Source organism: Typopeltis vanoorti, chromosome 1 (genome assembly GCF_054136105.1).
Source record: "Typopeltis vanoorti isolate ZY-2024b chromosome 1, IOZ_Tvanoo_1.0, whole genome shotgun sequence".
In the NCBI taxonomy this organism is placed as follows: Eukaryota; Metazoa; Arthropoda; class Arachnida; order Uropygi; family Thelyphonidae; genus Typopeltis; species Typopeltis vanoorti.
In genome coordinates, this window is record NC_143549.1 from 47,276,551 (window position 1) to 47,292,857 (window position 16,307).

The following is a 16,307-nucleotide window of genomic DNA, read 5'->3' on the forward strand; positions in this document are numbered from 1 at the left end:
TAGACTAGTGGACTTGCCTGCAAGGGTCAACGGTGTTGCAGTAAGTCTCTCACCCCATGGTCCAAGGTCAGGATCCTAGACCTACTGTAGTGGCGGTATAGCGTCCAGGTGTTCCACTCCTGAGTGCAGTCTTTGCTTGCTGGGTAGTGGGCGTCCACGCATGGCTCCATGGTGGGAGAGCCCTGGCGCTGAACTAAAAACTCCTTGAGCATGAATCCTTCATCCTCAAGTGTATCAGGGACCCTAACAAAGTCCCCACCAAGTACTGATACCATAAACACAGGAAACATTTATTTCCAAAAATTCTATTTCCAAAATATGGAAACAGAACCAAGAAACAAAATATATCGGAAACTAACATAAATGTACCAACCTTTTTGATCATTCATGCAACAGGTGAAACCTACTGGGAAAATATCACCCTTCTTTATTCAAAAAGGTTTAGAAGGACTGGCAGGCCCTCCCAAAATGGTTAAGAAATTGTGTTCTGGTGATATCCTCATGGAAACACTGTGTCAACACAACATTAAGAGAAACTACTGAGAGCAACAACAATAGGTGGAATACAAATCGCAGTAACATCTCATAGAACACTCAATTTCAGTAGAGGAGTGATATCAGAATGGAATCTCATTGATGTTCCTGATGATATATTGTAAAAATAATCATAATTTAAAATTCTGAATATTTTTACGTATTGTTTATGTTAGAATGCTTTTTAGTTTTATTTTCATAACACACATTGTCAGCACTTGCGATGTGCCCGTTATTGAAATTGTTTCGTGAAAAGTGATATGTAGAATTTAAAAATTTATGTACTTTCCGGATTTGAATAGTTGTGTTACTTTAAACAAATTTATTGTAATTTAAAATATTAAGTTTGGGGTGCTTAAGGGTCAAAGCTGTATAACTGAGAGGAGACCTTCACATAGCCTGTAAAGGAATGTGGAGAACCGACCAGGGCTTCTGACCTAATGTCCAATCCTCACCTTCTCGTGGTGCACTCTGTTGGGTATCTACTTCGATACTGAACGAACGAGGATGGGCTAGCAATTTGGGATTTAGCTGACCAAATTGTATTCTTATTGGTTAAACCAAAATAAAAGATGATGGTACAACATGACAAAATTTTATGCCAGCTGGGGTGCTGCCGGTTAAACAAGACCCTCGTTTTTGCCAGGGAACCAGGCCGAACAGCGAAAAGTCACCTATTGGAACAAATCTGAAAACACACCTCAATTCAGCATCACCAGAGTTAAAGATCGGTACTATCAACATAAGAAGACTGAATGGCAAAGAAATGGAGCTAGCTGAGGAATTAGATAAGTACCAGATCAACATAATAGGGGTGACTGATACAAAAAAGACAAAAACTGGTGATATCTTTCTGAGCAATAAATACAAAATGTTATATTCAGGCAATTACAATCAAAGAAAAGAAGGAGTAGCCATAGTATTCAACACAAAATACGAGGCTAATCTTCTTGAATGGCAGTCAGTCTCAAGTAGAGTAACGTGGGCCAATATGAGAATGGGGAACTGGACAATGAGACTTATTTGTGCCTATGGTCCCACAGAAAGTTCTACTAAGGTAGAAGTGGAGGAATTTTTTGAGGCTTTAGAAAAAGAAACTGACACAATGAAAAAGGAAAAGTTGGTCCTTGTTGGGGATCTAAATAGCAGAGTAGGAAATGATTGTCAGACATACAAAAATATTTTGGGAAAATTTGGAGAAAAGAGCAAAGCTAATAATAATGGCAAATATCTGTTGGATTTCTGCTCAGAACATGGACTGGTTATTACTAACATCATGTTCCAACATAAAAATGTGCACAAATTCACATGGAGAGAGAGAAGAGGCAAGGAATAAGAAAAGTCTCATCGACTATGTTATTGTTTAATAGTGATGTTTTTTCCCTGGTGCAGGACAGCAGAGTGTACAGAGGATTTGAAATTGGAAGTGATCACTATTTAGTCTTGAACAGGATAAAATTGAATTTCATATTGAAAAAAATACCATGCAAGAAAGTTTTAAAGCGAATAAAAGTTGAGCAGCTTTCAGATGTGAACTGCAGACTAAAATACACAAAGATTATTGAAAAAAAAATGAAAGAGTTTGAGAACAGGAATCAAACCTTGGAGATTTAGTGGCAAGCCATGAAGAAAGTCCTGATTGATTCAGCTAAAGAGGCACGTGGTGAGGTAGTCTGCAAGGATAGAAAAATCAGAACTCCATGGTGGACACAGGAAGTTAAAGAGGCAGTGAAGGAAAAGAAGAAAGCATATCAAAAGTTCCTGGCAAATAAGTCAGCTTGTGCTCTTATAGAATACAGGGACAAATGCATGAACGCTAAACACTGTGTAAAACTAGCCTAAACAAAAGTCAAGGGAGGACTTTGGCAAGAATATAGAAAATAAATATCAGGAAGGTGGCAAAATATTCTGGAGGTTGTTGAAGAAGCTTAGGAATGTTGGAAAGAGTGCTGTAAAAGTTATTAGAAATGATAAAGTGACATGAAAACGGGAGAAAAAGATATCCTTGAAGTATGGAGTAATTACTTTGAAAAACTGCTAAATGAAACAAGCAGTGATGATAGCACAGTTTTAAAAAACACTGACCAGGTATGCAGTCAGGAATAAATATCCATACTTGAAGTAGAAAAAAGCCATCAAAGACTTGAAATGTGGAAAGGCAGCAGGAGTAGATGATATTTGAAAAGAAATGCTGAAGTATGATGGTATAAGAGTCTTCAGTGGCTGCACTGCATAATCCAGAAAGCCTGGACAGAGGGATGAATTCCCGATGATTGGAGTAGAGCTATCATAGTACCCATATATAAAATGGGAAATAAAACTGAATGTGAGAATTACAGAGGTATTTCCCTACTGAGTGTTCCTGGCAAGATCTATGCAAGTATACTTGAGAAACGGTTGAGAAGAATTGTGGAAGAAAAGCTTGGTGAAGAACAAGCTGGATTCAGGCCAAATAGAGGCTGTCAGGATCAGATCTTCACTTTACGACAAATAGCGGAGAAAGCATGGGAATATAACGAAGATCTGTATTTAAGTTTTGTCGACCTGGAAAAAGCATATGACAAGGTGCCAAGAGAAAAACTATTCAATACGCTACAGTTATATGGTGTCAATGGTGCATTATATCAAGGAATACTTAGTTTTTATTTGAGTTGTTTATTTCAGTTGTAAGTCAGCAGTCAGAATTGAAGGAAGCATGTTATCCCTTCTGTTATTCATTATCTATATGGATCACATTATGAAGGAAAGTGGTATTAAACATGATATCAGAATTGGAGATGTTCAGCTTTTTGCTTTATGCTGACGATGTTATACTTCTAAATAAATACGCTACAAGTTTGCAAGATTCCCTGACTAAATTGAATAACTGTTGTAATAGATATGGTATGAAGGTCAGCATTAAAAAGAAAAAGACAATAAAAATAGGTAGAATTGTTGAAAATATCAACTGTGTTTCGAACGGGGAACCTGTGGAACAAGTAAAACATTTCAGCTACTTAGGCACGATTTTTAGTGAAAATGGTAAATTAAATATGGAAATAGACAACAGAATCAACAAAGCTGGTATGGTGGGAAGTCAATAAATTCATATGGAATAAGAGAGAAATTAGTCAGAACACTAAATTAGCTGTATACAAGACAGTGATAAAACCAATTTTAACTTATGGATCTGAGAGCTGGGTCAGAAGTAAAACACTTGACCAAAGACCGCAGATATGAGAGTCCTGAGAAAGGTTAGAGGCGTGAACAGATGGCATCAATGGCAATATCATATTAAAAAACGAGGATATTAAGAAAGAACTTGACATTGTCAGCATACAGGAATGCGTTAGCATAGCTAATCTCAGGTGGTATGGTCACTTAAACAGAATGGACGAGAAAAGATTAGCAAAATAAGTGTTCTCTGCAACAAGTGTTTTCCTGCCAAGAGTTGGCAGGAAAATGACCCAGAGGAAGACCAAGATATAGTGGACTGATATGGTACAAAGTGCCTTACACAATAGAAATATAAGATCTGATAATGTTGGAGTCTTGACAAGTAACAGACTGATTTGGAGGAAAATTGTAGATAGGAAGTTAGTAATGATGTAAATTTTTCATGTAGTAACTATCATATCATGTACACCCTTTCAGGATACATGTCAGATATTTGATGAAGAAGTTTTATTTCAAGCATTGATGTGTTGTTTGAGGTTTTCGACATGTTTATCTGTGTTAAGAAGTTGTTTTACCGAAGGGTGGCACAGCGAACAGAAGAACGGCTGGTTAGTTCGATAAGTAGCTTTTGCACAGATTCGTCTATTTTTATGAAGGTAGCGTGCAGCAAGTGGCAACAGAACTCACAGAATATGCTCTTTTTTCTGTCTGTGACACCAGTTTTGCAGCTGTGGCATGTAATAGGTTTGTCGGTGGCAATCGGTAGTACTGTGTTGTCAAGACACGTGGTGATCGTTTGCCGTTGCCTTTTGATGCCATCATCTTTGCTGCGTACGGTAGACATCATGAGTGCTTACACATGGCTGATTTAAAATTGGAAGGATAGCTAATTTACTACACTATAAGTACTTACAGGTTGCACTGGAGTATTCCGCTGCTCAGCACCCACTGTTAAGGTTTCCGTTTGAGAGTTAATTTCGCTGAAAAAACACTCGCAATAACGGTAAACTTTGGTATGGATTGGTGGAGCCTCTGATACTAATGGCTCATGCAAAAAGTTAGTAAGTTTGAGCGCGGGTAGTAGTTGGAAGGAATCAATTGTTCAATGATGCTGTTGGCACACTCTCCCTTGATGAGTCTTTGAATTCCCTGGAAGTGTCAAATAATAATAATAATAATAAATAATAGTAAGCTCAGATAAGCTGTCTTGTAACTTCTGTAATTGGGTTATCAATTATGTCTATGTGCACATCTATGATGGATCTTCATCCTCAAACTTTAAATATATAGTACTAGAGGGATTTTTTCCTCCTACTCTCTTCAATGCATCAGACTAAAAATTCAATCCAGTTTTTGGAAGTTTTTCCACTTGGTTATGCTATAAATTAAAAATACCAAGAAATTATATACTTGGTTTAATCCTTTATTATTATTATGGGTCTAAGGACTCCAAGGAGTCCTTAGACTCATCGAGGTCCTAAACATCATGCCAAGAATTATTCAGCATTCGAACACTTATCTATCATACTTTGCTTTGAACTCATTCACAGCCATGGCACCCATAACAGACTGGCAGCTTATTCCTGTTCTGAAAATCCTCTGAATTAATCTTGTAAGAACCCCTCCCCCCCAATAATTTGAATATCTCAATCATATCACCCTGTTTCCACCTATCAACCAGTTTCTGTAACCCACAAATTTTCAACCTATTCTCGTAAGTTTCATTCCATAGACCAGCTACCACCTTGGTCACTTGCCTCTGGATCCTCTCCATCACCAAGAAACCCTGGCACCTAGATTTGCGATACCGGAAGTCAAGATGGGGGTCTTATCAAGGTACTGAAGAATATAAAGTATTCTTCAGTACCCAAGTGATCTGATGATCTTCTTTAGCCACTTTTGCTATGTGCCCCCCCCCCCCCCAAACTTCAACTCCCTATTCACTAACACTCCCAAGTCTCTGGCTTTGTTGATTTCCTGGAGTACGGTTCCACCAATGTGGTATACTGCTGATAATCTTTTCACCCAAAATGCATAATCTTACACTTTGCCACATTAAACTGACATCCGTTCTCCTTAGCTCAGTCTGCAAACCTATCCAAATCATCCTGCAAAATTTGACATTATGCGTATTCACTATTGCTCTAACCAACTAAATCAGCAGCAAATAACTGAACAGTTCTCAGATCCTTTCCTATATCATTAATGAACAAATTAAATAGCTGTAGTCCAAGAATAGAACCCTGTGGCATACCACTAGTCATAGGCCTTCTTTTGGAATCTACTCCTGAATAAACTACTCTGATATATCTCCATCAACCACCCTCCTATCTATCTCACCAACCCTATATCCATTCCCAGTGTGCTGATCAGAATTTCATGTGGTATCCTGTCAAAGGCCCTCTAACCAACTTCTCCATGACCACGACTCCTGATTGGTCTGTAATTTGCAACAGCAGTTTTCTTGGAGCTTCCTTTATGCAATGGAACTATTTTTCTCCTCTTTCCACCTCCTCAGGACTAACCCAGAGCTGAGACTTACATTAAACAATATGGTCAAGAGCACTGACAATTCTTTTGCTGCTTCACATAAGATTCAAGCTGGTATACCATCCATTCCCACAGATGTATTCACATTAAGGTTCTGTAATATGCCATTCGCTTCCATTTCATTTACAACAGTTCGCTCATTAGTCACCATACCACCTGGATGATATATTCTTGCAAAGTGTTCACTTAGTAATTCTACTATCGGCATTCCTTAAAATCATTCTGCCATATACATTTTTTCTTTTACTTGCACCACATCGAAAGAACTGTTTGGAATTCTCTTTAGCCTACATTGCTAACTTCCTTTCATAATCTGCTTTTGCTTTTCTTAACACACCCTTCTGGCCCATGCCTTGTACTGTTTGTGTGTCTGCAAGTCACCTTTCTCCTTAAATTCCCTCCACAATTGTTTTCTTCTAACTCAAGCTTAATGGTGTTATTTATCCATTTAACTCCCAGTTGATTTACTCTCCTGACTAGGTATGCAGTCAGCCATACCCCCCCCTCAAACACTCCTTTAACACTTCGCAGGCACTCTCCAGTCCTTGCAGTTTTACATGCCATGGCACTGATCCAAGCAATCTCCTAAGCTTGTCATACTTACTAGCTCAGTAATTCCACATATACCCTGTCTTAACTGAAAATTCCACACATTTAGCCACCTCCCAGGTCAAGACCATATGATTACTCTCACCAAATAGTGGCAATGTGGTCATATTCATTATAGACAAATTCTCAGATGCAATTACTAGATCAAGCACTCTCAAACACCTTATATTTCATTACATGCTGTCTCAGGTAATTATCCCTTACTAACTGCATAAAATCCATTTCCTTCCTCCCATGTGTCCTATCCTCCTTCCAATCAATGTTACTATAGTTGAAATTATTATTACGTGACACCTCCAGGGAGTCCAAAGATTCATCGAGGGAGGGCACCTACTCTACAGCTCTCCATCCCCACCAACTACAACGAACTGCAACTATCATCATCTACACCAATGTCATCTACTGCCCACCATCATCACTTGTATTTTTCACAGACAATCACAAGCATAGATGCCCACAGCAGGGTTCGAACCCGCAGCCTTTTGGCTGGAGAGTGGATATGCTAACCACTTGGCCAAATCCCCCATATTAATTACCTGTCCACCACTCATTGAGTGTATCTGCCAATGCATACTATCTCCATCATCTATTCCATCCCCTGATCTATATAGCAGCATCCAACTGTATATTTTGTTCTGCTGGCCTCAATCTCACACCAGATAGCCTCAAATGTGGTATTTTCACTATCCTGCAGTCGAACTTCTATTCTCTTTGGCTGCTGTTCATCAGCTATCATCAATAAAATTCCTCTCCCCCATTCTTTTCTCTCTCTCTTTCCTGAACACACTATACCCTTCACATTCTATTCCACTAGCTATATCATCTTCTGTTAGCCATGCTTCACTAATGCCAATAACCTTTGGCTGGGATGAGCCAACCAAGGCCAAAAATTCCTCCTGCTTGTTCCTAATGCTCCTGGCATTAGCGTACAGAAAGTGCAAAAGCCGCCTAGTCCCATCCCTATCTTGCTGCCTTATACTAACTATCCCATTCTGGTTTGTTACCATTGATACTAACGCAGGCATATTATACACATTCTTACACTCAACTGCCTCACTGATGTCTACATATCCACTCAACAGCTTCCCCCATCCCATCTAAAAGCTCTAGTTTCCCCGATTCTGCATATCCACTTTCAGTTCATTCGACAACAATTTTTCCCAGTCTCCAAACACTAAATCCATTCAGATGCAAACCATCCTTCTTGTATATTTTCACATCCATAAACTCCACAAAAACCTTAAGTATTTTCAAGACTGGGGCAACTCGTATATATATTTATATACGAGTTGCCTCAGTCCTGAAAATACTTCAGGTGCAAACTTTGTTTGCTTACACTTGGAAAAAGGATTAAACCAAGTATATAATTTCTTGGTATCTTTAATTTATAGTATAACCAAGTGGAAAATCTTCCAACTATCTGTAATCCAGAGTAATTTAACAATAAGGTGTGACACCTTTTGGATATGAAAATATGACTTCTACATTACTTCAACCTTAGTATCACTTCTGGGTCTGGCTCCCACTGATAAGACCTCAATAAAGGTCAAAACTAGTCTGGGTATTTCACTTTCCATAATGAATAACATTATACATGCCCACAAGGATATGTGCTTTGCATTATGGGATACTAAAGCAAGTGATGTGAAGTCATTAGCCTCTATATATGAGTCCCAGTCCTGAAACTGCTTCAAGTGAAAATTTTGTTTGCTTACACTTGAATAAAGAATTAAATCAAGTATATAATTTCTTGATATCTTTAATTTATATCAATTCAATTTTACCAATGACAACAAATACTCTCTCTCTCTCTCATTTGATATATTTGCAAAGCACGGATATTAAAATTTTGAGAATATCAACTTCTAAACTGTAATCTCAAAACCAGTCCTCAATTGGAGACAAATAACCTTGTTAATTTCAATGCTAGTAAAATTCAAACATGTATTATTTCTCAAAAAATAAAAACTTCCAGGTTTTACTTTTCATAATACCTAAATCTCTAGATAATATGAGCTTTAATTCTTGAAGCTCTGACTACTTGCTGTACACAATCTTATCACAAAATAGCCACCTAAAATAGTTCAAGAAGAATTTTGGTTCTCTTTTGCTCAACACATTACTTTACCTCTGAATGACTATAAAGTATAGTCATTTTTGTGATTTTTATAAAAATCACAAATCCATCCACAATAATACTGTTCTAACATTTGAGAGTGCGTCCCACAGAGCTCCTAAAAATGTGTAATTCCCTATGTGCTCTCTTCAGTACAAAAAAGATCTGTTAGGTTGATTTGTCTCTGAATGTAGACAGTCAGTTGATGCTTTGCTCTTTCTACAAATATTTGATAGTCGCTGTTCATCAGAACCGGCAACAATAAACGAATCACCACTCCTCTCTAAATATTTGTTAAAATACATGCACAGCAGCTATTTAACATTTCTTCACAATTAATCTCCCAATTCACAAAACAAATTTCTTTCTCTCTCTCTCTCTTTTTTCATTTCCTCTACTGATAACCTTCCCTCTTGTGCATTTCCTAAAGAGTACAATCTGCAATTCTCCAATGTCAGTAAGTCTTCTTTTTCCTTGGCTTAGTAATGCATGCATGCTATAACAGGCTGAACAGCTTCATGTGCAGGAAATTAATTTGAAAAAAAAAAAAAAAAAAAGGGAGTCAATAAAGGAACTTAGCACTGCATACACATAAAAATTAAGAACTGAAACTATGTGGTAATATATTAATATGCTCACCTCTGGATTCATATTTGCAGTATGTTCCTTCAGTCTAGTAAGTGTTGGTCCCAAATGAATTTTAGAACAATTTAATAGGACACTCAGAAGAGCATGAGTAGCACAAGAATTTGGAACCATCTATTGGGGAAGGAAGAGGAGGGGAAAAATTACTTTCATTTATAAGAAAAGATTTACCTAATGTAAAATCATATCAGTTTAGAATCACTACCTGCCTCATTACAGTATTACATTATAGTGCACAAATAAGTCCTTTAATAGAATAAAAATGTGATGGTAAGGAAACCAAATATTCTCTCTGCATGCAATGAGAATTTACAAGTTCACTGATAAATGTATCAGACAATGTTATAATCTATTTAAAGAAAATGGCAATGTTGAGAAACATAAATCTACAAGATGTCCCAGAACTTCTTGTGAAACCACTAAAAGTGCTCATAAGATATTTTTATGAAATCTAAAAAAGTAAATAGCAGTGCAAGATAGATGGCTGGTCCTTGGTTCTCTGGTTCCAAGGTGCTTCAAGAAAAGACCGCAGTATCAATGACATAAGTCATAGATCATTCAGTATACTACCGAAACTGATAGAAGCAAGCATATTACTCTTGCAGTGATTATGTTGAAAAGATGACAGAAGAGAACATTTCTCTCATGTGGTCATACTTTCTGAAAAACACTTTTTTGGAATTCAGGCAAAACATTCTAAATTTCAGTAAACAAACAAAAACTGTCAAGGCTTGGGTTTCTCATTTATTTGCTAAATATACAAGCATTCTGGGATTCAAAAACAGGACCAAATATATTTTTCTCAGAAGTCTAAAATACTGAAAGAACTGATGTTCTGGTCACTGTAATGTGAAGTACACCTAACTTGAGTAAGGTCTAGCAAATGTTTCAAGATGTCCACACCTTCAAACTGGTGATTCTGTTAATAGCCTTGGAATCTTGCAGGCTAACAAGCACTAAACAGACAGGCAAAAACTATCTGGTAGTTTTGAGGGAGAAGGCACATGCTCATCCTCTAAGAGGAAAAGAGGTGCTAGCACCACAGGATAGTTGATCCATTTCATCATTCCACTCTGTTTACTTTATCCTCAATTCTTCAAGCATACAATATGACTGATATTTTCAGAATTACATCTCGCCAACATTATGGAGAGATGTGACATATTTTCTTTGCAAAGGTGAAGTTTTGAAATGGTTACTCACAGAGACCCAGACACTGCACCAAACCTAGTAGTAATGCTTCAGAAAGATTTCTGGTCAACTAGCAAAATTGCTATTATTATTCTCAGATTCCTTGGAGGTGTAATAACGATAATAATAATTATTGCATGACATTTCCATGGGTCCCAAGACTTATCATGGGAGAGTGAGTACACTTCATAACCTATTATCATGTCAGGTACATTGTCCTGCAAAAGTAACATGCATCTGATCGGTTTCCTGCAGCATTTTCCCTTCAGTATCTCTTACAGTTTCTTCAGATCAAAGCTGTTGAATAAACTGATAGTGTAACAGTTTCAACTTTTCTGAGGATGGCTAATTTTAAACTTGGCCACCCATCTGATGACTGTTGAATATGATGGACCACAGTTCCCTAAAGTCTCACACAAAGTTTGACGATTCTTAGTTGTGGACTTTTAAACTTGATGACAGCCTGCACCACTGTGTCTTCGAATTTCTTCAAAACCTCTGACATGTCTTCTGATAAGTTTGGTCCATAAGGATGCAACCATCATTATGGACCAAACTGATTATAATAGAAAAATGAGCACACACACACACACACACACATCTAAAAGAATCCCCCCTCCCACATAACACATTTCACATGTTAAACCACCTTGGACATATGGAATCCCAAAATTCATAAACCTAATACCCCCCCCCACCTCCTTGTCCAACAGCTGATAGCATGGTGTGGGCAATTCTTAAGGAATTTTTGTACTGATCTGTCTACCCCTCCCCAGGTGGGTGGGTGATTAATTTCATTTCATCGTATAAAATGTACTATAGGTTTTCAAATAACCTTGTATAGGTAGGAGCAACATAAAAAATAAAATAAAAACCCTATCTACAAAACTAATTAGCTAAATCACTCTTCACTTTATGCAAATTATATTATTTTCCCCTTCTGATAGGCAAGTATCGCTCCTTTATTAAAAAATTCTATTCCCTTTAAAAACCGGAATAGAAAATCTTAGCCTATAAGAGTTTGATTGGTTTTAGCATTACTTTATTACTTATCAATGTACCTTTAACAAAGACTCATGAGCTTATTAAGCCACATTGTTTCTTTGGCATTTATGAATTATTCAGATTTGCCACTTATTCAAGTTATTTTACATGGAAAGGAAACATTCACAACAACTAGATGGGAATGCTATATGGTCTCTCCTTTCTACCCCACCTTTCCATACAGAGGTTCTGGAAAACCAAGCACTCAACACATGTATACATAAACCAACAATGTGACTATGATATGTAGATAACGTTTTGCTACTTGGTCTCATTGCATACAAGATACATTTTAGTAGATTTAAACAAACATCATCATCAAATTTCCGATATATAACTTTGGGGAAAGGAGTCTGAGGATATTATAATAGTAATATACAAAAAAGTTACATCATTATTAACTTCCTATCAACAATTTTCCTTCAAATTTTCTTTTTGTCAAGACTCAAATATTATCAGAACTTATATTCCTGTCTTCTAAAGCAGCGCTTCCCAAATTGTGGGCCACAGATTCCTTGGAGGTCATTGGTTTTGTTGAGGAGGTCGTGAAATAACGAAAACAAATTTAAAATGTTTCAAGGCTAAGGAGATTTTTTTTTATCTTAAAAGAAATTTATTTCATTTTTATTATTTATTATTTCTTTTTTGTTATTTTTTATATTTTAATGGAAAAAATCATGCATTGGTGTTGGTTCACAAATTTTGCTTCCTGAGTATTTCGGAATTTAATAAATATTAGTAAATATATGCTTATTCATATAAGTTTCAATTCAAAGGTATTCATAAGAAGCACAAAAAAAAAAAAGAGCTTACAAACGCAAAATCTTGCACTCATTTAAAATGGCAAAGTTTTTCATGCTTTAAATTAATGTTTCATTGCTAGTGTACACTGGTGCAGGTGATGAGCAGGAAAGAAATACGCTTGAGGTGCAGGGTGACTGCACTGATAGCACAGATCACATGCAATTTTTTTTTTTCTTCGATGGGGACTGTGAAATATTTTAATTTTTCCAAAGGGGCCTTTACATCTATAAGTTTGAGAAGCGCTGTTCTAAAGCACTTCATCATCATCATCATCAAATTCCTGCCATGTAACCTCAAGGGGGGGTACAGGATATGATAGTACTACATGAAAAAAATTACATCATTATTAATTTCCTATCTACAATTTTCCTCCAAATCAGTCTGTTACTTGTCAAGACTCCAACATTATCAGATCTTATATTTCTATCATCTAAAGCACTTTGTACCGTATCAATACACCTATATCTTGGTCTTCCTCTGGGTCGTTTTGCTGCCAACCTGGCAGAGAACACTTTTTTGCTAATCTTTCCTCGCCCATTCTGTTTAAGTGACCATACCACCTGAGATTAGCTCTGCTAACGCATTCCTGGATGCTGACAATGTCAAGTACTTTCCTAATATCCTCGTTTTTAATATGATATTGCCATTGATGCCATCTGTTCACGCCTATAATCTTTCTCAGGACTCTCATATCTGTGGTCTCTAGTCTTTGGTCAAGTGTTTTACTTCTGACCCAGCTCTCAGATCCATAAGTTAAAACTGGTATGAACACTGTCTTGTACACAGCTAATTTAGTGTTCCGGCTAATTTCTCTCTTATTCCATATGAATTTATTCAATTGACTTCCCACCATACCAGCTTTGCTGATTCTGTTGTCTATTTCTATATTTAATTTACCATCTTCAGTAAAAATCGTGCCTAAATAGCTGAAATGTTTTACTTGTTCCACAGGTTCTCCATTCACAACACAGTTGACATTTTCAATGATGCTGCCTATTTTCATTGTCTTTGTCTTTTTATTGCTGACCTTCATACCATATCTATTACAACAGCTATTCAATTTAGTCAGAGAATCTTGCAGACTTGTAGCAGATTTATTTAGAAGTATAACATTATCTGCATAAAGCAAAGAGCTGACATTAACATCTCCAATTTTGATATCATGTTTAATACCACTTTCCTTCATAATGTGATCCATATAGATAATGAATAACAGAGGGGATAACGTACATCCTTGTCTCACACCAGATTTAACATTAAACCATCTTCCTGTACTTCCTTCAATTCTAACTACTGACTTACAACTCAAATAAAGACTAAGTATTGCTTGATATAATACCCCATTGACACCATATGACTGCAGCGTATTGAATAGCTTCTCTCTTGGCACCTTGTCATATGCCTTTTCCAGATCGACAAAACTTAAATACAGATCTTTGTTATATTCCCATGCTTGCTCGACTATTTGTCGTAAAGTGAAGATCTGATCCTGACAGCCTCTATTTGGCCTGAATCCAGCTTGTTCTTCACCAAGCTTTTCTTCCACAATTCTTCTCAACCGTTTCTCAAGTATACTTGCATAGATCTTGCCAGGAACACTCAGTAGGGAAATACCTCTGTAATTCTCATATGCAGTTTTATTTCCCTTTTTATATATGGGTACTATGAGAGCTCTACTCCAGTCATCGGGAATTCGTCCCTCTGTCCAGGCTTTCTGAACTATGCAGCCACTGTAAGACTCTTATACCACCATACTTCAGCATTTCTGGTCAAATATCATCTACTCCTGCTGCCTTTCCACATTTCAAGCCTTTGATGGCTTTTTCTACTTCTAGTATGGATATGTATTCCTGACTGCATGCCTGGTCAGTGTTTTTTACCACTGTGCTGTCATCACTGCTTGTTTCATTTAGCAGTTTTTCAAAGTAATTACTCCATACTTCAAGGATGTCTTTTTCTCCCATTTTCATGTCACCTTTATCATCTCTAATTCCTTTTACAGCACTCTTTCCTCCATTCTTAAGCTTCTTCAACAACCTCCAGAATATTTTGCCACCTTCTTGATATTTATTTTCTATATTCTTGCCAAAGTCCTCCCATGACTTTTGTTTAGCTAGTTTTACACAGTGTTTAGCATTCTTGCATTTGTCTCTATATTCTCTAAGAGCACAAGCTGACTTATTTGACATTAACTTTTGGTATGCTTTCTTCTTTTCCTTCACTGCCTCTTTAACTTCCTGTGTCCACCAGGGAGTTCTGATTTTTTTTATCTTTGCACACAACCTCACCACATGCCTCTCTGGCAGAATCAATCAATGTTTCCTTCAGAGTTTGCCACTGAATCTCCAAGGTTTGATTCCTGTTCTCAAACTCTTTCATTTTTTCTTCAATAATCTTTGTGTATTTTAGCCTACAGTTCACATCTGAGAGCTGCTCAACTTTTATTCGCTTTAGAACTTTCTTACATGTTATTCTTTTCAATATGAAATTCAATTTTATCCTGCTCAAGACTAAATAGTGATCACTTCCAATTTCAAATCCTCTGCACACTCTGGTGTCCTGCACCAGGGAGAAAACATCACTATCAACAATAACATAGTCAATGAGACTTTTCTTATTGGATATTTGCATCCTCACTAAAGCACTTCTTACTGTATTAATCTTTTCAGAACATTCATTGTGGCCTCCAATCTGTGATCGAGTGTTTTACTCGTAAGTTCTCAGATCCATTAGTTAAAACTGGTTTGAGCACCGTCTTGTATACAGAGAGTTTAGTGTTTTGACTGATTTCTCTATTATTCCATATAAATTTACTCATTTGACTTCCTACCATACCAGCTTTGCTACTTCTGTTATTTCTAAACTTAATTTGCATCTTCAATAAAAATTGTGTCTAAATAGCAGAAATCTTTTTACTTGTATAGATTCTCCATTCAGGATGCAAATTATGTTTTCAATGTTTCATGTCTATTTTCATTGTTTATGTCACTTTTTTCCCCCTTATTTTCATACCAAATTTATCACAGCAGTTATTCAGTTTAATTAGGGGAATCCTGCAGACTTGTAGTGGTTATTTATTTTCACAGTACTGATGACAACACAGAATAATAAGAAAATAATATTTATCAACTTATTTGCAGATATTGTATCCAGCATCTTCAGAGAAAAAAAAACAATTTGTCACAGTACATGAAACAACAATTTGGTATAACAGTGGGACTAGTTTAAAAAAAAATTGTAATGGACAACATAAGGAACTAAAGTCCTAATTAGGCACCATCTGTGCTGAAAAAAAGAGAGAAAACAAACATTAATTAGATCTAATTATTAATTAAATCTTACTAAGTCTCCCAAATTTTTGGTAAATTTATACAGCTGTACTTGTTGAAGTTTGGAGTATGTTTTAAAGCTTCTGTTGATTCCAAAAACAATCTCTCTGACATATAATGACTTCTGTGTAGCACTTGTTTTCTTCCAATTGAGACTGTGTGAAGTGGTATCTAAGGTATGGTCTGCTAGACCCGACTTGCCAGATGTATTTTAACGATGTTGTCAGATGTATTTTTTATGTTCGCCAAGATGGATATCAACAGTTTTCTCTGTCTGTTCACAGTAAGCCCGGTCACAACAACAGCGCATCTCATAAACTTCTGGATGT

At 36.7% G+C, this 16,307-nt stretch overlaps 1 protein-coding gene across 4 annotated transcripts in view; it reads right to left on the minus strand.

Annotated features, from left to right (window-relative positions):
- Window positions 1-16,307, minus strand: part of caly (ubiquitin carboxyl-terminal hydrolase calypso) — a 237,532-nt gene that overhangs the window by 123,916 nt on the left and 97,309 nt on the right. For all 4 annotated transcript variants that reach the window (XM_090416009.1, XM_090416000.1, XM_090416026.1 and 1 more), the window contains exon 4: window positions 9,605-9,724. In XM_090416009.1, the coding sequence (XP_090272135.1) occupies window positions 9,605-9,724 (120 nt within the window). The remainder of the gene's footprint in view (window positions 1-9,604; window positions 9,725-16,307) is intronic.